This window comes from Scheffersomyces stipitis, chromosome 1 (assembly GCF_000209165.1).
Source record: "Scheffersomyces stipitis CBS 6054 chromosome 1, whole genome shotgun sequence".
NCBI lineage: Eukaryota > Fungi > Ascomycota > Pichiomycetes > Serinales > Debaryomycetaceae > Scheffersomyces > Scheffersomyces stipitis.
The window spans coordinates 2,499,258-2,520,851 of NC_009068.1; the positions used below are offsets into that span (position 1 = coordinate 2,499,258).

At 40.0% G+C, this 21,594-nt stretch overlaps 11 protein-coding genes across 11 annotated transcripts; 4 read left to right on the forward strand and 7 right to left on the reverse strand. All coding sequences in view use genetic code 12, as the record gives it.

The window, feature by feature from the left end:
* Positions 1–321: 321 nt before the first annotated feature.
* PICST_53659 (predicted protein) lies at positions 322–729 on the forward strand (the record flags this gene model as incomplete). Its single annotated transcript, XM_001386778.1, has 1 exon — positions 322–729. A coding segment is annotated over one exon (408 nt), but the record flags the coding sequence as incomplete, so codon positions are not given.
* Positions 730–1,433: 704 nt separating this feature from the next.
* On the reverse strand, positions 1,434–1,820 carry PICST_9318 (histone H2A variant; the record flags this gene model as incomplete). The annotated part of the gene is made up of 1 exon (XM_001387013.2): positions 1,434–1,820. A coding segment is annotated over one exon (387 nt), but the record flags the coding sequence as incomplete, so codon positions are not given.
* A 642-nt stretch (positions 1,821–2,462) lies between these two features.
* On the reverse strand, positions 2,463–4,652 carry NPR2 (Nitrogen permease regulator 2; the record flags this gene model as incomplete). Its single annotated transcript, XM_001387014.1, has 5 exons — positions 2,463–2,641; positions 2,753–3,271; positions 3,368–3,989; positions 4,089–4,415; positions 4,533–4,652. The coding sequence occupies 5 exons, from the start codon at positions 4,650–4,652 to the stop codon at positions 2,463–2,465; spliced, it is 1,767 nt and encodes a 588-aa protein (XP_001387051.2).
* A 667-nt stretch (positions 4,653–5,319) lies between these two features.
* PICST_40058 (predicted protein) lies at positions 5,320–5,916 on the forward strand (the record flags this gene model as incomplete). Its single annotated transcript, XM_001386779.1, has 1 exon — positions 5,320–5,916. One exon carries the CDS (start codon positions 5,320–5,322, stop codon positions 5,914–5,916), a length of 597 nt encoding a protein of 198 aa, XP_001386816.1.
* A 509-nt stretch (positions 5,917–6,425) lies between these two features.
* PICST_53344 (predicted protein) lies at positions 6,426–7,796 on the reverse strand (the record flags this gene model as incomplete). Its single annotated transcript, XM_001387015.1, has 2 exons — positions 6,426–6,668; positions 6,861–7,796. The coding sequence occupies 2 exons, from the start codon at positions 7,794–7,796 to the stop codon at positions 6,426–6,428; spliced, it is 1,179 nt and encodes a 392-aa protein (XP_001387052.1).
* Positions 7,797–8,223: 427 nt separating this feature from the next.
* Positions 8,224–8,922, reverse strand: PICST_53410 (predicted protein; the record flags this gene model as incomplete). The annotated part of the gene is made up of 1 exon (XM_001387016.1): positions 8,224–8,922. The coding sequence occupies one exon, from the start codon at positions 8,920–8,922 to the stop codon at positions 8,224–8,226; it is 699 nt and encodes a 232-aa protein (XP_001387053.2).
* A 227-nt stretch (positions 8,923–9,149) lies between these two features.
* On the forward strand, positions 9,150–9,383 carry PICST_34540 (predicted protein; the record flags this gene model as incomplete). Its single annotated transcript, XM_001386780.1, has 1 exon — positions 9,150–9,383. One exon carries the CDS (start codon positions 9,150–9,152, stop codon positions 9,381–9,383), a length of 234 nt encoding a protein of 77 aa, XP_001386817.1.
* A 329-nt stretch (positions 9,384–9,712) lies between these two features.
* Positions 9,713–11,857, reverse strand: PICST_53682 (cell cycle control protein; the record flags this gene model as incomplete). The annotated part of the gene is made up of 1 exon (XM_001387017.1): positions 9,713–11,857. One exon carries the CDS (start codon positions 11,855–11,857, stop codon positions 9,713–9,715), a length of 2,145 nt encoding a protein of 714 aa, XP_001387054.2.
* Positions 11,858–12,749: 892 nt separating this feature from the next.
* Positions 12,750–14,276, reverse strand: DAL6 (allantoate permease; the record flags this gene model as incomplete). The annotated part of the gene is made up of 1 exon (XM_001387018.1): positions 12,750–14,276. One exon carries the CDS (start codon positions 14,274–14,276, stop codon positions 12,750–12,752), a length of 1,527 nt encoding a protein of 508 aa, XP_001387055.2.
* Positions 14,277–16,602: 2,326 nt separating this feature from the next.
* On the forward strand, positions 16,603–20,571 carry HYU1.3 (5-oxoprolinase; the record flags this gene model as incomplete). Its single annotated transcript, XM_001386781.1, has 1 exon — positions 16,603–20,571. The coding sequence occupies one exon, from the start codon at positions 16,603–16,605 to the stop codon at positions 20,569–20,571; it is 3,969 nt and encodes a 1,322-aa protein (XP_001386818.2).
* Positions 20,572–20,894: 323 nt separating this feature from the next.
* PICST_81272 (predicted protein) lies at positions 20,895–21,542 on the reverse strand. The gene has a single exon (XM_001387019.1). It carries the CDS (start codon positions 21,534–21,536, stop codon positions 21,255–21,257), a length of 282 nt encoding a protein of 93 aa, XP_001387056.1. The 5' UTR covers positions 21,537–21,542; the 3' UTR covers positions 20,895–21,254.
* Positions 21,543–21,594: the final 52 nt, after the last annotated feature.

A 21,594-nucleotide genomic window follows, 5' to 3' on the forward strand; every position in this document is an offset into this window, starting at 1 on the left:
GGTTCGGATCAGCGAGCATTTCTCAGTTCTCTACGATTTTGTTTGGACTTCTTCACCATTCCTTGCTAGCAGACCACAGATAGATATTGCAATTCCTTAGAGACATAGCTGCTGCAGATAAGTTGTTCGACTAAACGACCCAGCAGCATTATTCATTTCGTCCATTTTCACCCACAGAAGTAGAGGAGTCGAAATTTTACCTAATACCACCCTAACCAACAGCACCAGATAATCACCGGTTCCACTGGCTCTATTATTGAGGAGTAAACAATACCACTCTCGCCTTATTATACTACACACCTCTGAAAAGCCAAATCTACTATGAGTGGAATAGCATTAAAATTGACTTCGTTGTTGGTGAGAACTGTGGCAAAACCAATTGGAACAGCTTTAAAGACACAAGCCAAACAACATGAAAGTTTCAGAAAAGCATGTATCACTGTAGCACAGACAGTACACAGTACTGACCTCCGTCTCCGGATGTCGTTGTTGGGCGAAAAGAAGATCAAAATTAGACCTTTGAATGATGCCAAAGCTGTAGAGAACGGTGCTGCTTTCTTATCTGAATTGTTTATCTTCAGCGTGGCGGGTTCGCTCATTTTTTACGAAAGTTATAGAAGTAGAAAGAAAGCTAATGATGAAAGAGATGCATTGGCTGACGATATATCGGTGTTACAGAACGAAATCGAGTTCATCAAGTCGAAACTCGGAGATATCAACATCAAACTCGATGACTACCGTATCCCAGACGGGTTCAAGCCGAAGTATGTGAAAATTGAATCTGCTCCAGTCAAGCCTGCTCTGACTAATAACACTCAGTCCGTCATAAGCCCGGTGACTTCATCTGCACCAACCTCAGCATAAACTGTTCGTATATTCTTGTACATAGATCGACATAGAAACATTGAAGTAAGCATAGTAGCACTATTGTAGCATTGTTTAGGAATGACGAAAGTAGACGATCCAAGGACGGCCTTACTAGTAGATATTAAACTGAAAGTAGACCAAATTTAGCTTGAATAGTAGAGAGTTACTGAATAGTGAAGATTAGGCACAAACATAGTTTCTTTGCTGTCAATACCTACTGATATCATGAAGCATCTACCAAGCAAGATACGTTACCATATCTATTCAATGCTACACCTTCAAACTATGATACATCATATTTATATAAGCAAAATAATAATAATAAGCAAACATCGCTAACAAACTGGAATAATATAGTACAACATATTTTAATCGTGAGAATAAAACAAAGCAAGAAGACAATGATCAACAGATCAACGGAAAGAAAGAAGCAAAATGAAGGCAAAACAAGGGAAAAACATCAACAATAACAATTTCAAACCATCTACCATGCTAACCTCGAAATGCACAACAATGAAATACTATGACAACGTCAAGTGACTGAACACGGCATCCAAGTCCGATTCTTATTTCTGTTTCTTCTTTTCTACCTTCAACAACAAAGCCTTGTTGATGTGAGGCAAAACACCACCGTAGGCGATCGTGGCCTTGATCAAGTTATCCAATTCTTCATCACCTCTGATGGCCAATTGCAAGTGTCTAGGCGTGATTCTCTTGACCTTCAAGTCCTTGGCAGCGTTACCAGCCAATTCCAACACTTCGGCAGTCAAATACTCCAACACGGCCGTCAAGTAGATGGCTGACTTGGACCCCACTCTTATCTTGTTCTGCGCGGTACGCTTCAAGTATCTCTTGATTCTACCAACTGGGAACTGCAACCCAGCTCTGGCAGAATGGGATGTGGACGACTTGGCAGCCTCTGAAGACTTACCCTTACCACCGTGGACTTTACCTTTTCCAGACATAGTATGATATATATATAGTTACTCGACAATTGACTTGAACAATCAGCAACCTCTGGAAATAACAAACATAAACAAGAAGAAAGTGTGAGAAAAATTAAAAAACCTGACACAGGAAATCAAAACAAATAAACGCGAATGGCTGCGAACTTTCTCGATCGGGAGGGTTACCCGGACAATCTAGCTGGGGAAATGCTCCATGTAGTGGTGGTACAAGGTTATTGGAATTTCGAACTGGTACTGCTGGTTCGACGGTACAAATACAGATTGTACATGGATTGGTGTATTCTGTAATATTTGGGGTACGAATTTATTTGTGTTTGAATTTAGTTCTATTGCATTCTTCTGGAATCCTGATTCCGGTCTGTTTCGCATTTTAAGTGCTGCACAATTTAGTGCGTTTCGATTGTTACTTTTGTCACAAAAATTTCGCAGCTATAAAAGCCATATACGAAGAGAGATGGCTAGCTCTTATAAATTATCGTATTTGTAGAACAGCAGCACTTCTTTTCCAACGTTATATACATATCTAAAGTATCTGATACCGAACAACTTCAACAAGTGTACACAATGGCTTATAATATAATACATGTCTATCCAACCTAACTAAAACATAGTCGATTATCTGCCTACCTACCCATTCAATACACTATACGAGCCGATCTTCTCGATATCAGCCTCCACTTCAGCCCGCGACTTCTGCAACTCCGTGCATATACTATCGAAACACTGGTAACCCTTCAACATTTTGATGAGATTGATCATATCACGTTCCTCTTCTATTTCATCTGAATCAAGTTCATCTTCAGAGTCTAGCTCAGACTCCTCTTCGAACAGCTCCAATGCATCCTCGCTGCCTGACAGTAATGTCTCTTGTAAACCATATTTTTTTCTTGAGCTTGACGAAGTTCTACCTTTTCTACGATATGATGTGTTTGAGGATCCACCGTCGCTAAAGTCAGAGTCAGAATCGCCCTCATTGTCGCTTTCTAGTATTATGTCATTTAGAGGCTTCACCTTTTGTGGCTTATTGAAGCTGACTTTTCTCTTTGTTTTACCTTGACTTGTTTTCAATACCTGCTCATTGACTCGAGTTTTGAGTAAATTACCTTCGCTCAGTTTGGGACGAGAAAGCACCTCTTTCTTTCTAGGTCTATGTTTTTTCCTTATTATATCCACAAGCTTGGCGTACTGCTCTTCGTCGTTGTTTTCAATGAGACGAGTGATAGAGTTCAAAATTGGGTAGGTATGTACCCTGTAGATGATTCCTCGAAGCACACCAAAGTTGATGAATCTACGGATATCCACATTTACCAATAGTTTACGATGTTGTATATACCACTCCTTCACTGTCTGACCCTGATTCAAAGATCGGTACAAGTAGAATAGCGTAGCCTTTGATGGAACTTTAACAGTGATAGCACCTTTACTAGCACTGTGTTCTGCCAATGGAGTCTTGGGGGACTTAGAAAGATAGGCCGAGTTCTTCGTGAAGGGAGAAACAGACGTTCCATTGCCTAAACTGCCATTTCCAGAACCATACACTGGATTCATTCTTTTCAAGAGCGATCCTCCATATGGAGAATTGTTGTTTAAAGTGTTGAATGGTGAATTGTTGGGTGTGTTACTGAAAGATGATGTATCGTAGTTTACATCGCTTGTTATCACATATGCCTGACACTCTTCTGCCATCTTGGCATTGGATTTCAAGAAACTTCCTATATGATTTGTAGGAGCATAAATGTTTCCGAACTGAAAGATATCTATAATTTCGATACATTTGTAGTGCATCAAGTGCTGGATACACTGTTTCGTCAAAACATAGTTTGCATCGGCTAATTCGCTGATTTTCTTGACAGAATTGAGCCCATTAATATACGGCAAGATCTTGATCATTGTTGGATCCCAGTTTACATCTACTAAAGAATTGAGTTTAACAGTGGCAATTGGGACCTGGAAAGCTTTGATATTAATCGGAGGAGGCAATATGGGGAAAAGCTTGATATCTACTGAATTGGCACTATCTAGAGGAATACAGCACTCGGAGTAATTGTTCAAATCCTGATAGATCTGATTGATTAAAGACTCAATTGAGGAAAGATTGATCCTTTTCGTCTTCAGATAACCCGGGGTGTTCATATGGATATTTGTATTGGCGGTCTCTATAGCATTTGTAGTCTGCGAGGGATTATAGTTTCCATTGTAGCTCGTATGGTACGAATTCAAGTCAATACCAATATTGATATTTTGGCTATCTACGGCGTTCGAGACGTTACTCTTCTTGAAGAATGAGTTGTCCTTATCCAACTTGCTCAACATAAAATTCTGCTCCTCGAGAACCTGGAACATCTTGCCCATGCGTCTAATTGCGGGCTCGTATGGAGTCACATCTCCAATATCGTACGGAAACACAAAACAAAAGTTGAAATTGAAGGAGTTACGCGAGTACTGGTCATTTTCAATATTTACAGGATACCCAATCACCTTGAACTTGTTGATCTTGAACGATATGAGCTTGTTGCAGAGATGCGGCTTCGGTATGACATAATTTTTCACTGTGTCGAAATTGAAGAGAGTATTAGCACGCTCATTAACTACATACTCACTTTCTTCACCATCTGATTCATTATTGGCTGAATCTACTGTCGAGCTAACAGACATCGACGAATTGGCATGTCTGCTGTCAGAATTGCTGGCATTGACTTCGTGAATTGTGGAGATAGACCCTTCAGGAACCTGATGGACAATCTTTGTTCCCTGGGTCGGATGGAAAACCGCATAGAAAATTGCAGCTATGGGAATAAAGCCGTCAGAGTTTTCCATTATAAGAACAATAACAATAAATAATTAACAATTAGAATCAATACAAGTAAATATAGGAGCATCTGTAGTCTGAGTATTTCAATTTGAGTATATATCACGTGATAAACATACAAAAAAGAGAGAAAAACTAAGGAAAGCTCGCACTCAGGATTGAACTAAGGACCAACAGATTTGCAATCTGCTGCGCTACCACTGCGCCATACGAGCTTTTCTTACAATTGTTATGTAACACTGCACTTACGATGCATCAAAATCACGTGATTTTGATCATGTGCAATGAATAACCGATCTAATATTTTTGTAATCGTCTGTATCTCAAATCAAATGCCACTGCCTGGCTTTAATGTTTTTACCACTTTTCGCTTTTTCTCCATTGTAGATCCGATTGGTTGATTTTCTTAGTTTTTCCACTGTGGACATCTCGATACGACTGCCTGTCTTACTTTGTGCCGCTTGACTAACCTGTCCTCCAGAACTGTGTTATTCCCGTCTAATCCCTATTTTTAGTCTCGTTGTTTTTTTTTCGTAGAAAGTTTCTTATCATTTGATTCTCAAATCAAATTTTTTGAAGCCAGCAAATTTTTTACGACCCGGCTGTTTTCGTTCGTGTGACTGATCACTCGCTCCTTCCATCCTATACTCCATTTCCCCAATCTGAATCCCCAAGATGGTTCCTCCTCCTGCTGAACTCCGCAGAAAGTTGGTTATTGTCGGTGACGGTGCCTGCGGTAAGACCTGTTTGTTGATTGTCTTTTCCAAGGGAACGTTCCCAGAAGTTTATGTTCCCACAGTGTTTGAAAATTACGTTGCTGATGTTGAGATTGATGGCACTGTAGTTGAATTAGCCCTTTGGGATACAGCTGGCCAGGAAGATTACGACAGATTGAGACCCTTGTCCTACCCAGACTCCAACGTCATCTTGATCTGTTTCTCTGTTGATTCGCCAGATTCGTTGGATAACGTTTTAGAAAAGTGGATTTCTGAGGTGTTGCACTTCTGCCAAGGTGTCCCTATCATTTTGGTTTGTTGTAAGGCTGACTTGAGAAACGATCCTAATGTCATTGAGCAATTGAGACAACACCAACAACAACCAGTTTCGACCTCCGAGGGCCAATCAGTAGCTGAAAAGATTGGTGCCTATTCCTACTTGGAATGTTCTGCCAGAACCGGCCAGGGAGTGAGAGAAGTGTTTGAAACTGCCACTAGAGCCTCCTTGAGCAGAAAGGAAAAGAAGACAAAGAAGAAGAAGTGTGTTGTCTTGTAAGCTTCTTTTCCGTGTCTAGAAACTAGTTTATTTGCTGAATTGGAAATTGAAAAGCTACTTGTTCTGTATTTGTTAACAACCCAATTTACATGTCAACGACTGATGAATCCTATTGCAACGGTGGACCTCCCACCTGTCTCCTACTTTTTTCTATTCCTTCTATTATAATTAGTTAATCTTTCTATTTTAATGCTTGGTTCTTGTCATTAAGTATTTTTGTTTATCTTTGATTCTATTTCAATGTATATAAGTATATACGAATGTATTCAAATCAATCTTGATTGTAGACCAGATCGACGTTTCTCTGCTAAACTTTTCTTCTATATTATGCTATTGATGAGCTATTCGACTACTACTACTACTACTACTACTACTACTTTAGATCGATATCTTCCAAGGATATATATCTTCTATTCATCTATTCCTATAGACTAAATATATATGCCTTCATGCCTATGCTACTTCATTATTATCTTTAGAATCAAAAAGTAAACGATAACAATATTAGATCAACTAGATGGTGGTGGTGGAGGTGGGACTTTGACTTCTGGTGGTGGAGGTGGGACTTTGACTTCTGGTGGTGGAGGTGGGACTTTGACTTCTGATGGTGGAGGTGGAGGTTTTGCTGCTGAAGGTGGTGGTGGCGGTTTAACTGAAGGTGGTGGTGGTGGTGGAAATCCAGTGGCTGGAGGAGGTGGAGGAGCAGGAGGTTTGATTCCTACAGGTAGCGGTGGAACAATTCCTGAAGTAGGCTTTGGAGGAGCTGGTAAGCTTGCAATACCAGAAACTGACGAAGAAGCACTTTGCCATGGTGGTAATACTTCTTCGACTTTTTGCTTCTTCCATGGAGGTAATACTTCTTGAGATTGCAATGGCTCTTGATATGAAGTTCTGGCAGTTCCAGTATAAGAATCAGTTCCTGGAGGATATCTGTCAGGTTTAACTTTACAGTCTCTGGCATAATGACCAATGCCTCCACAGGATTTGCATACTATTTGAGAGATATCTAATCCTTTTCTCTGGACACGGGCCTCTGGGTTATATGGCTTTGTTTCTCTTAAAGTCCCGTTCAACACAGCTAACTCTCGTAATTGTCCTCGCTTCAAATCATTTTGTCCTACAGGTGAAGAAATGGCCTTTTCTATCACTTCATTGGCTAATTTGATAGCTATAGCGATCTTATGTTGAGCATCTGCTGTTATGAGTACATGCATATCATCTGTGTTGGAGTCTAGAGTAGGATTTGAGAACGACGTTGACGTCATTTCTCCACCGGTATCGTCATCATCAGTAGCCGATTTTCCATCTTTGACCGACCCCTTTCCTCTCAACTGCATTCTGGCACCACTCTCCTCTTGCATCTGTCTCAAGGTGTTACCTCTGGGTCCAAGCAAGAGACCCATAAAGTTGATATCCGGGTAGTCCTTTACGGGGATATAGAGCTTTTCTACCGTTTTAGCTGGTTTTCTATAATCTGCTGGTGGCACATAGTTTTTGATTCTACTAGCTACCTCTTCCACTAAGAAGTTTCTTTCCTTCTCGAGCATTGCTACAGTGCGCAACTCTCTGGTATTTATACGATTTCCGAAATTGTCATACTTGGGAGGAGGAGATGGTTCTCGCTTGAAATGGGGATTCTGTTCAAGATTTCCAGAAGGAAGTAGCCCGAGAATGGGCTTTCGTTGCTGTTGCGCTATTCTGAGAATGGCCGAGGTTTCTTCTATTCTGAAATACTGTTGGTAGGCGTCTGCTTGTTCTTGAGTCAAGTGTCCTGTTATGATGGTATCTAGCCTTATGGAGTCAAATTTCTTGTATCTCGAAGGTTTTCCAGCCCATCTGGTGGCCAAAGAATCGTCAACCACGGGAGTTGGAGCTTTCATTGTGATGCTCTCCGCAGAATCATCATGGGTATAGTTTCTCACAGGAGCTCTACCCCGTGCCAGAAAATTTTCTGGACCGTCGAATCTTCTACGATATCCAGACATCAGTAGATTATATAATGGATTTCAGAGTAAAGAAAGACTGCAATAGTTGTGGTGGTAGAAGAATGGCGGTATTCAGAGAAGACTCGCTATAATAGTTTAGCAATCCTACACTACATGCTGGAAAATGTCGTTATGTAATTTATCACGTAAGCGATGCCACCTTGAATTAATGGTCTACTAAACATATAGGTTGTTCGAAGTCATTGACTAGATGATTGCATTTGTAATGCTGTCTATAAAGCTCTATATGTAATGCTGTCTATGAAATGTCGTGTGCTCACTTTATTATGAAGAAATTGAGTTCGTATGTCTAGTAGTTTCATCATAGCCTTTGGAACCTCAATACACAGAGCACTTCCCAGCCTGCTTTCCTCTGGATAATCTCCTTAACTTTCCAACCCCTTTTCGTCATCTCGTTAGCTACGAAGTCTGGTTTATTTCTGGCACAGAATAGGATGTAAGCCACTCCATTTTCAGCTAAAATCGAGTCTAGCAGATCCAAAACTTTCCAGGTAATCACCATTCCATCTTCACCTCCAAGAAGAGCTAAATCAAGCCACGTAGAGTCATCTTCCTTGTTGGGTATCGTCGGCACTTCGCCAGCGGGTACATATGGAGGGTTGAATAATAGAACATCAATCTTGGGTCGTATAGCAGAAACGAGGTCCATCTGGCAGATATCTACTAGTTCGGGGGTTGATTTTTCATTCTTTGATTTTTCAGATTTTTCAGATTCAGAATCAGCATTGTTTACTTTAACTGTATGGAGTGCTGTCTTGCAGGCATGAGGATTCACATCTGTGCTGATGTATATGGCCTTCTGGAGAATGTTTTTCTGAAGAAATGTGGTGACGATACCTGAGCCCGTTCCGATCTCTGTGACTATAGGTATGGTTGTAGAGAACTTAGTAGTTAGAAACGAGAGCTCTTGCTCAAAGCAGTCGAGCAAGAGAAACGAGTCTTCCGACGGTTCGTATACTGTGTCATAATCGATGTGCTTGACCTCGGGAGTGGGAAGCATGCTTAGTATAAAGGGATAAACATAGACAAAGTGAAAATTTAAGTGGAGTAGAATCTAACTCTCATTAGGTATGGCATATATTTCATAACGCATTTCTTAACTATGTATTCTTAACTATGGGATTTTAACTATGGACTAGGAATGCGAATCTAATCAATTAGTCTAGTGAATATTTCACAGTGCGATAGAACTCAATACTTTCTTCTCTATCATTCTTCCAACACACAATGCAGGTTAAAGTCAAGACGCTAACTGGAAGAGACATCTTGGTTGATATCGAGCCTGTCGACAGAATCATCCGTATCAAGGAAATGATGGAAGAAAAAGAAGGAATTACTCCAGCCCAACAGCGATTGATTTTCAACGGTTCCCAGCTCGATGACGACAAAACCGTGCAAGAATCAGGAATTCCAGCCGGAGCTTCGTTGCACTTAGTGTTGACTTTGAGAGGAGGCTTCTAGACGAACACGCTGGTGAATGGCCAATCTGATAACTCATAGAGCGAGCCTTTCCGCCACACAGAGTCTATCTCATAGCTTCTTAGATTCAATGTCAAGATTTCTCACCAGAGGCATCACTTTGTCAATATATATCATTTTCATTGAAATCTATACTGCTAATCTAATGCTTATGCTAATTGAACTATTCCATATGTAATTGTACAATTGTGTAAATCTGCAAATTGTTCTGAAGTGTAATTGGAATATATATTTGCTGATCATTGAATATCATGATTTATGTCTAGTAGATGTACATACATAATATATCTAAATATACTTTTTCATTAGATCTACATTTTCTGAGACAGTAGAGCAGCCCATTTCTTTGCATTCGCCAAGAACTTGCTGATTCCGGGAACTTTAGCGGCGCTCGACTCGTCTTCAGGAAATATATAGTCCAAGTATTCTTCGTCTACACCATCAACGGTTCTTCTTCGCTTCACAATGGTAGGCAACTTCTTGGTGATATCTGCTAGGCTCTCGTTATTTCCATGCAATTTTTCATAGCTTTTCCACGATTCAAGAATGACAAGTCTCTCGTTTTTAGAATCAATATTCTTGAAGTGTAGTTCAGCTTCCTTGAAAACAGCTCTAGTATTTTCTCTGTGCTCATCTTCTACGGAAAACTCGAATTCATCGGCGTTGCTCTCTTCATACTCTATCAATTGACGAGATGAAGGAATGGAAGACTCAAAAAGTGCAAGTGATATCCACACCTTGGTGCTGTCCATCTTCTCTAACAACAAGCGATATAACGATCTTGCGTCGTCGTACTTCAACTCCTCTTTATAAAAATTGATAAACGAAATCCAAATTGTCTCCACAGGTTCAAAACTGGACGAAATTTTTGCATCTTCAGAGAGTTCTAAAGCAATCTGGAAGATAGATATACTTCTGTCAATCTCATTTAATGACTTTTCGAATTCAACGTATTCAAGAACAACAGGAATGGAACTAGTACCGGTCAGTGTCGCTACTTCTAACCACCTCTCGTAGAGCATTCTGACTCTATCCCATTCGCCTAACCTTTTTTCCAAACTAATATAGTAGGCGAAGAGTTTCCTTTTGGGTCCGGAAACAGAAGACTGACCAATCCCTCTACCAAGAATCTTTCGAGCCGTCTGTAGGCTTTCTTCACTTTCATTATTTCTCAATTCAAATTCTGCAAAATGGATCCATGCTTTGGCAAATGTGAAGTTCTTGTGTGGTATCACCTTTAGACACTCGTTCCAAACAGCTCTGGCCAACGTGATATCTTCATTGTCAAACTCTTCCCATAACGCATACTTGATCCATAGCATGATATGACGTCTCCATTGAATGGACTTGGTCTTGGATGAAGGCACATTAAAAGTTGCCCCTTTGAAGGCGTTTCTTGTTTCTTCGATATTATTCTCCAGTTGTACTATTTGAATATATGACCACCACGAATCTATATCTTGGGGATTTTTCTCTATATTCTCTTGATGTCTTAATTTGCGCTTCTGTAGCACAGATGATTCGATCGAATCCTTGTTGCCATGTCTCTTTTCAAAAGTAGTAAACGAGGAAGAGATTTGCAGTCTTTGTTGTTTCAGAAGTTTGATCTTGCTGTTTTCATTTAACAAAGTGACGAAGATGGCTCTGGCTCGTTCGTACTCCTTAACCGAAATCTCCCAATCTGCCCAGTTGGCTATAATAGCTGGCAACTCAGGGTCATCTCTGATCCTTTTATCGCTGATAATTGTATCCACTGCCTGTTCATAAACTACTCTTATATTCTGAACTGAAGTTTCAGTGTTCTGGGAAAGGCTTCCAGCAAACATTTCGAATTCTATCCATTTGAGCCAGACTTGTGCAGAAGGATATTCTTGAACATAACGAGAGAAAATTGTTCTAACATTATCGTATTCATCATACCGCCTTTCAAAATTTACATATGCTTCCCAGGCTGATGAATCAGGATGCCATTTCAACCATCTCTCAAATACATTCCTCACTAACTGGTAGTTTTTTAACGTCTCTAACGTCTGAACGTAAAGAAACCACAACTTGTTGACTCGTGGCAAGGTAGTGGTAGCTCTATCAAGAAGATTCAAGGCATGGTTGACATTCTTGTGCGAAAGTTCGAGTTGTATATACTGAACCCAAAACGGCACATGTTGAACATTGACATCTAGAGCCCGCTCAAGAATAGAACGAGCCCGGGGAAAATCGTGGTTATGGTTGACTTCCCATTTTGCGTACCGTAGAAACTGTCCAAAGTTTAACCTGTTTTTGTTGAGCTGTTGTTCGTATTCTTTTCTCTTCTTCTGCTGGAATGATCGGAGTTCTTCAAGATCTTGGATTGACTGTTTGGGTCTCTCTAGAGGCCTATCTCGGCTCTGAAATGCATCCAGCAAGATCTGTTCACTTGTGACTTGCACAGGAGCTAGTGTGGAAGCTGATGAATCCATCACAAGGTGGTCATGAATATGTTTGGAGAATAATCTATAATGTCTTCTAATCTCAATTCTGTGAAATTTCGATGAGCATCAATTCAGACTTCCAGTCTAGAACAACCACGCAATAAAAAAAAGAGGACGCAAACGAGTAATAAACAAGATAATTGACTTGAGTTACAAGAGATGAGTTCAATTAATAAATGAACTTCTTGTTCAAAGATGTAAAAAAATGCCTTCAGCCAGATTCGAACTGACGATCTCCTCATTACTAGTGAGGTGCCTTACCAACTTGGCCATAAAGGCGATTCATACTCATAGACTATATATATCGATTTTGCTTCTTATTTTATCACGTGACTTTTATCACGTGTATACATATATGCCATTTCGTCAAAAAAGACGCCAGGGTTAATTCCTCCCTTTAGGTATCGATTAGGGAAGGATATATGTAGTAGCTTAGACATCAGTCATAATAGATGTAGTAAAACAATATTACAGTGCATCACAGTGTTAGTATTGATGTAGATCGTAAATGAATCATATTAATTTCCAACGCGACTTCGTAATTTTCCATAGTCATAGTGCTCTTATTTATGGTGGTCCTTTCTTTTCAAGTTGGATCAATTATTGTTTCTCTTGAACAATTTTTATAGGAAACTAACAAGAGATTCAAGAATACTCTTGTTTACTAATAGCAGTCAAAAAAATTTTGAGACAGAGGAAAATAGAATTTTCAGAATTCTTGCAAATAATTTTTGCATCCATGCGCTAATCCAAATGATGATTCTAATAAATCATGCAGTGTAGAGACAGTAGGCCAAAACAACAGTTCACATATTACTACCGATAATAGAACTTCTATGTTCAATTCACAAAAGATTACTATACAATATTTAATATATAATTAGGTAGTGTAACGAAAGTTCTTTCTCTTCAAATCAGAAAGGTCATAAAACTCCTCCCCCTCCTCAGTCAGCAGGTTCACCTCCAGTTCCCCGTCACTACCAGTGACCAACTTGTCCTTCTTGTTATTCTCCCAGATACAAATCAACCAGTAGAATCCAGCAAACATCATACAAATAAGAAATGAGCAAAGCAAAGCAATGAAACCACCAGTGTATTTTGGAGCCTGATTTGCTCTGAAGGTTTGAGGCCCAATGAGTGCCCCAACACAGTAGCCCAAATAGTTCATCGAATAAGTCACTGACTTCTTGGTGTTACCAGCAGTGTTGGCTTGCGCAAGCGACATCATAACGACATATGGTGCAAAGTAGAAATAAAGCAAATAGAGTCCGACTAACTGTGGGGCAACTTTCAGACGATCAACGCCGTAAAGAATAGCTGATCCAGCCAATGGAGGTATAAGTGAAATGATAGCGATCAAACTGCGTCGATTGCTAAACTTGTTACATAAATAAGTGAAAAAGATAGTAGCGATCGTGGCGATGACACCGGTAGGAATACCCATCAATGACGATTTCATTGCATCGAAACCAAGGTTATTGATGATGATAGCCGAGAAAGTTGAAAGACCACCATTACAAATATTGATGCTGATGTTGAAAAAGAAAACAGTGTAAGCTTTGTAGTCACAAAATGCTTCTTTTACCTGGTTCCAGTTCCAATGGTTGGAGTCAACTCCACCATTACTATCTCGGATGACACGCTTCACAACATATACCTTTTGCTGGGTAGATAGGAACTTCGCATTCAAAGGCGAGTCTGGTAAAAAGAACCACATGAGACATCCCCACAGGAATGAAACAGATCCAACCAAGATGTAAAGGTACTTCCAAGCGGCAACATGAGAGTCATTGAAGTTGCCAACTAACCAAGACAAGAAACCGTTGATTACAGAAGAAGCAAAGGCGAAGACAAAAGCTAGACGAGTAGCGATTTCCTTCTTTGTATAGAAACGACCACAGACAAGAGTACAGCCAGGGACGATGGCACATTCTACAAAACCCATAAGGAAACGAAGAGTCGCCAAGCCAGCAAAATTATCACAAGCACACAAAAGAAAGGTGAACATACTCCAGAAGAGTGAAGCTGTGACAAGCACCTTGCCCAAGGGGAACCTTTGCAAGAGAAATGACATTGGCCACATACCTACAAGAGAACCAATGAAAAGAATTGAACCCAACCACGAATACTCGTTACCTATCAAATTGTTATCAGTTCTGTAGTCGTAGATGGCAGCAGTTGACTGAGCAACTTTATCAACTGCACCCATGGTAGCAGTGAAGAATAGCATTGGAACCAAGATGAAGTCAAGTTTTCTAATCAATTTGCGCTCATCCTCCTCCGTTGCTGGAGGATAGAGATTCTCGTTTTCAGAAAGAAATTCAGCTCCAAAGTCAACATCACTCCCACGAGACAGCTGGATGATCTGTTCGGCCACGAGCTTGATATCAGAATCCTTGAAGTTCATGGTGAAAGCGTAATTTGGTGATGGACTCAGTTATCACGTGATTTTCTAAATTGCTAATGAATATATCAGACAGTCAGTAACCAGACAATGTAGTATCCAGAAAAGAGTCTAACGGCGTGGAATGTTCAACAGAGCCAGGTTTTCACTTCTCCAATTTTGGGGCAACTAAGAATCTTAATATAGCAAAAGTGCAAGTTTAGATCGCGCAAATTTGAAAAATTCGAAAGGCTTGGCGCAGGGCTTGAAGAGTTTGCTTTCTTGGGACCAAGCTCTTCTCTGCTCCACTCTAGAGCTTTCGGGTGGTCCACAAATAGGACGAGCGTGTGTTTATATAGTTCTGTTGCAGAGGAAAGGTTTGGCAAAGTTCAATTAGATAAGAGGAAAAAAGAAAGGCCTTTGAAGGGTTGTGCGCAGAGTTCAAAAGTGCAAATTAGTCTATACGCAGGTATGTAACTTAATCTAAGGGAATTTGATAAGGTGTACCGTAGCTATCATTGATGGGGGATGAAGAGCCAGATGTGAACGTGGAGGATCGTGGAGGACTCAGAGATGTAGGGCCAGCTCTTGAAGGTCGAGGAGGCATTCTTCTTGTCTTCGTGGAGGAGATTGGACATTCGTTTTTTACGAACTGGTTGAAGCTTTCCCTTTCCGGAAGGCTGCGACACAACGTTAAATGTGGGGCAATGTGCAGTGCTATTCTGAGAACTTTTTGGAGCCAATACCCAAGCTGAACCATCAACACTCTGGAATACGCTTCCCGATTTCTCCAAATTCAAATAGCCTACGATACAATAATAGGAGATATATGGTAGAAAATGGGATTACTGTAAAAGTCAACTTGGTTCCACCCCTGAAGCGGCTGAGTCAAAACAATACGAAATATAGTTAGTATCCCCCACGAATGATGAATTCATGAACAAGAGAATTGGTCACTCTAATCGACAAATGATTTGGAAGGTCTCTCCACAACCTTCGACGTATTGGTGAATAATTATGAATCCAGACAATGCTGGTCTATTGGCCGATAACAAATAAGATTGGCCATGGCATCTCATTTAGGATGCGATACCTGCAAACATCCGCTTGGACCATATCCGAATGTAGGGGTACTCCATTATCCAATTGGTGCATAATTTTCCGAGATAAATGGAATAAATGAAATTCGGTAAAAATAATTTCCTGTTCCAGATGCACCAACTATCCGATATGTCCTTGTATTCATCTTCTGTTAATTGGAATGTAAGGGTTGACTTACTGATGCTGTAGAAGAAGTCAACGGGAAAAAAGTTGGGGTAAAATCAAAAGAATCGGAGAATCGGAGAATCGGAGAATGGAATAAGCCAAAGAATGATGGAAATGTGTGTGTTCACAACAGGCTGCCATTTCTCGAAAGTGCTGTTGGGAACAATTTGCATCAGCAGATTACCGTCCTTCGAATCTAAATTTGAGATAAAGATAAGCTGAATTTACAGATAAAGACAAGAAGATTACTGCCTATCTTGTCTTGAAGAATGCTTGCAAAGGCGGATAAGGCTATGAGCAATGCTGTTTGTTGCTTGATGTTGTACAAGTAAGGCTTAGTGGGACTTCAACAATTTTCAATCAGAAGGCTAATCCATTACTAATGACATTTGTTAGGACAAGATAGCTGACAATGATTCTGGTACCCTATCTCCTAAATAAGATACTGTAATGGATCAATTTTGCAATCGGTAGTGTCATAAAGTAAAATGATCATTAAGAATTCCCAAATAGGATGGTGTAATCGACCAAAATTATCATTAAGAAATCCCAAATAGGATGGTGTAATCGAGCAAGATTATCGTTATGAATTCCGAAATAGGATGGTGTAATCGAGCAAAATTATCGTTATGAATTCCCAAATAGGATGGTGTAATCGAGAGAAATACATAAATTGCGCTTCCAGAAGAGAAAGCTATAATCGAGCATTGTCATATCTATTGATCCATGATAGGTTTGCTATCAATGCAAGATGACACTGTTATGGACATTATAGACCTAGAATGTGTGGCGGAGGGATATCCGGAAGAAGAACTTCCCCGAACACTAATGTAGAAAAAAAAACGTAGGATCCAACTTCTTCAAAATCAAATGGTCCAGGATAGACATTCACCAAATTGTAGTTCCCCCAAAAAGTGTCTTGAAAAGGAGATCCTCCATATTCCTCCTCTACCTCTAGAAGAGTAGATTTGAAATTGATGAGATTGATTGATTTTCCATATATTTGACTTGCTCTGCTGTTTTACCGGAATCTGATAGTCTTTAATTCTATGCATATCATATAGAACTGCAAAGCTTCCACACCATGACCATCGCTAATCTCACCAACGTAGAAATCGCCATAGATAGAGGCGGAACTTTTACTGATGTCATATACAAGTACCGTGAACACGATGTTGAGAACGAAGAAACCTTCAAGTTGTTATCTGTAGACCCTGCTAATTACAATGATGCTAATATCGAAGGAATTCGCAGAGTGTTAGAAATGCTCACTCACTCAACTATTGCAAGAGGTACTCCTCTTGATACTTCGATTATTAGTTCTATAAGGCTTGGAACCACAGTTGCTACCAATGCTTTATTGGAGAGAAAAGGTGCCCGAATTGCTCTAGTCACCACGAAAGGGTTTAAAGATTTGCTTCACATTGGGGACCAGTCCAGACCAAATTTATTCGCACTTAACATTGTCAAGCCTGGAGTGCTTTACGAATCTGTTGTTGAAGCAGAGGAAAGAGTCACCATGCCTGCTTTCACAGGTGACCCCACTGGTTATGATGCGCAAGATCTCGTTGACAATATCCATTATGTACGTGGTGAGACCAATGAAGTTTTTGAAATTTTGCAACCATTGGATACCGAAAAGTTAACCGCAGATTTGCTCCTGTTGAGAAAAGAAGGCATTGATTCTATTGCCATAGTCTTTATTCATGGTTTCAATTTCCAGAAACATGAGAAAATTGCTGGTTCTATTGCCAGAGAGTTGGGGTTCACTAACGTTTCACTTTCTCACGAAATTTTACCAGTGATCAAGACCGTTTCTAGAGGACAATCTACTACTGTTGACGCCTACCTTACACCAATTGTCAAGGAATATATTAACAACTTTGTAAGTGGATTTAAAACTGGTTTTGAATCCCACACCAGAATTGAGTTCATGCAATCCGACGGCGGTTTATGTTCCTGGAACAACTTTACTGGTTTGCGCTCCCTACTCTCGGGGCCAGCTGGTGGAGTAGTTGGAGCAGCAAAAACTTGCTATGATGCTGACAATCAGATCCCTGTAATTGGTTTTGATATGGGTGGTACATCTACAGATATCTCGAGGTTCGCTGGGGAATATGAGTTTTCCTTTGAAAGTATCATCGCTGGAATCAAAATAGCTGCACCACAATTGGATATCAATACAGTCGCTGCTGGAGGTGGATCTATTTTATTCTATAGAAACGGTACCTTTATAGTTGGTCCTGAATCTGCTAGTGCACATCCAGGTCCAGCCTGCTATAGAAAGGGAGGTCCTTTGACTGTCACTGACGCTAACTTGTTCACCGGTAGAATTATTCCTGAATATTTCCCCAAGATCTTTGGACCTTGTGAAAATCTACCTTTGGATTATGAAGTTACCAAGAAGAAATTCGAACAATTGACGGAAACCATCAATAAGGAGAATCCAGGTGCAACCAAGACTCCATTGGAAATAGCTTTGGGATTCTTGAAAGTAGCCGATTTCCAGATGGCAAGACCAATTAGAGACTTAACGGAATCAAAGGGGCACGATGTCAGCAAACATGCTCTTGCTTCCTTTGGGGGTGCTGGTGGTCAGCACGCAACCTCGATTGCAAAAATATTGAAAATTAAAAAAATCTTGATTCACAAACATTCCTCAATATTGTCTGCTTATGGTATTTCGTTGTCTTCTATTGTAAATGAACAACAGGAACCAGTTTCAGTAGCTTACAACAAACTTACTGCTTCTTCTTTGCTTGATAGATGTAACAAATTGAAACTAAAGTCTCAGAAAGAACTAATTGACCAAGGAGTCTTGTCGAAGTCTATTGACTATGAGGTTTTTTTCAATATGAGCTACAAGGGTTCTGATACAAGAATCATGATCAAGCAGGAGAAAGACCAAGATTTCTTGCAATCTTTTTACACGAGACACCAACTGGAATTCGCTTTCAACGATTTCGAGAAATTGGTATTAGTGACAGATATTAGAGTTAGAGCTACTGGCAGTACTTCTGTTCAGACTGAAGAACGTTCTCCATACAAGGATTATGATTCAATTAATAAGATTGAAGTGGATTCTGATCTTGTACAGAAATCTACAGACGTCCATTTTGACCAAGGAACCTTATCAACTAAAGTTTTTTTCTTACAGACTTTGCCTATTGGCTCAGTGTTGACAGGGCCAGCCCTTGTTTTGGATTCAACCCAAACAATCGTTGTCTCTCCAGATGCTACAGCTACCATTTTACCAAGACATGTAGTTATCGACATACATACAGAAGAAAAACATTTCATTTCTACTGATTATGTCGACCCTATTCAATTGTCAATATTTGCAAACAGATTTATGTCGATTGCCGATGATATGTCACGAACACTTCAAAAGATTTCTGTCAGTGCAAATATTAAAGAACGTTTGGACTACTCTTGTGCATTGTTCGATAACAAGGGAAATCTCGCTGCTAATGCACCAAATGTGCCAGTCCATTTAGGCTCCATGTCTACGGCCATCAAATACCAGTTGCAACACTGGAAGGATGATTTGCAAGAAGGTGATATTTTATGCACGAACTCTCCAAGTGTTGGTGGTACGCATTTACCAGATCTAACTGTTATTTCTCCAGTGTTTATCGATGGCGTAATCCAGTTTGTTGTTGCAGCCAGAGCTCACCACTCAGAAATTGGAGGTTCTGCTCCAGGATCATCTTCATCGTATGCTAGGGACATATACGAAGAGGGTGCTAATATCGAAGCTTGGAAAATTGTCTCCAATGGAAAGTTTGATTACCAGGGATTACAGAAACATTTCGTTGATGTTCCAAGAAGTCATGGTGTTTCCGGCACCAGAAATATAGACGACAACATTTCTGATTTGAAAGCACAAATTGCATCTAACCAAAGAGGTATTAATTTGCTAAAGGATTTGTTTGAAGAATATGGTACTGAAACAGTTCTATTCTATATGAAGAATGTGAAGAAATCGGCTGAATTAGCAGTCCGAGACTTCTTGAAGAACTATGCTAGTCGGAACAAGAATAAGCTACCTTTGGTTGCTGAAGACTATATGGACGATGGTTGCAAGATTCAAGTTAAGATTGACATTGACGAGAAGAACGGTTCAGCTGTCTTCGATTTTTCTGGCACTTCGTTAGAATCATACTCCAACCTCAACGCACCAAAATCTATTGCATATTCGACGGTTATATATGTTTTAAGATGTTTGGTAAATTTAGAAATTCCCTTGAACCAAGGGTGTTTGGATCCTTGTACTTTGATTATTCCTGAGAACAGCTTAATAAATCCAAGTCGCTTTGCTGCTGTCTGTGCTGGTAACGGTATGACTTCACAGAGGTTAACCGATTGTCTATTCAAAGCTTTTGGTCTAACATCTGCTACTGGTGGTTGCATGAACGGAATTAACTTTGGCACTGGCGGAGTGGATGCAAATGGTGACATGATTAAGGGTTTCGGATATACTGAAACTGTTGGCCAAGGTAGCTGTGCTGGGATAGTTGATACTGATTGTGAAAGGTATGGATTCAATGGATTCTCGGGAACACAAACTAATATGACCAACACTAAGATCACCGATCCTGAAGTCTTGGAACAAAGATACCCCTGTTTGCTTCTTCACTATGGAATTAGGAAGAACTCCGGAGGTAAAGGTAAATGGAATGGAGGGGATGGTTTGGTCAGAGAAATCAAATTTACTTCACCTGTCCATGTTTCATTGGTGACTCAACGAAGAGTATATCAACCTTGGGGTATTTATGGTGGAGAATCTGGTGCCAGTGGTAAAAATTTCTTGGGCAGAGATAGAGGTAATGATGTTATCCAATGGATTCAATTGCCATCATTGGCTGAAATTGAAATAAGAAAGGGGGACATTCTTAAGATCAAGACACCAGGCGGAGGTGGATTTGGGAGACCAGAAGACACTGATGAATTCTGGGGAATCACGAATCTGAAAAAGCAACAATTCAAGGTCATGGCTATTAGTGAAGGGTCTCTCGGTAGCATCAAAGAGGCCTCTAATTCATCCCAATAGGCTATTCTTTCAATGATACATTTTTTAAACAGTAATTGTAGATTGTCAACCATTAAATAACATGTAAATTACTTTGAAGTTCCATTTGCTAATGAAAACAAGGGTATAATTATAACTTCTGGGGCAGGCAATTCTGGAATCGATATGGGTGCAAATTGTAGAAAAAAGCTCTGTATTTCATTCAATTGGTAGCGCGAAGGCTGATATGGATTTACATTCTTTATGGAGCAGACAGGGTTACACCACGTATCAAGGGCAATGAAATTCTGCAGCGAACCAAATTCAGCAAACTGTTTGCTCTTTCTAATAGATTACAATAATTTAGGAGTTGTGTGATATTACAACTACATACGACTAAAGAGTTTACCGTAAAAGATGCAGTGTATTAGCAATACCAATGATATAAAATGACGTGTCGTAAAACTATAATTTACATGAGAAGGAATAAATATGAAAAGAAAGACTCAGAAGTAGTAGCATGGAACGATCTGAGAAGATACACCTAACTCCAAGAAATATATGACTTCAAGAATAGGGAGACATCCCTCTTCAATAGGCAATATCTAAAAGACAATACCTGGAAAGTTTGATCGACAATTCAATTCAAATCGTGATTGTTTCTTCTCGAGATTGTTTCTTAGGTTTTATGTAACTTTTCAGATCTTTATGAGTTTGGATATCGCTTATTTCTTCACCAAGTCCAAGTTCTCATAAATAGAACCTGATGCCTTGAATAATTCCTGGGCAGTGACCCCGCTCTTGGTCTGTTCATTTTCTTTCAACTGCTGCAACATGAGTCTGGTTCTTTCTCTTTCCTTGTAACCGTGCAAGCATTCAAAGTAGTCATCGAATTGTGGTGTGCATTCCTTCTTGGTAGTAGTATCAGCCGAGGTGTAGCAGGAAACCAAGGTTTGGAATTCGTAGAAGCACTTTCTCGTTCCGCCGGATCTGGAGTATGGTTGCATCGTGTGGTAGATAGCAGTGGTTGGACAGCAGCTGTAGAATCCCTAATTCATTATTCTT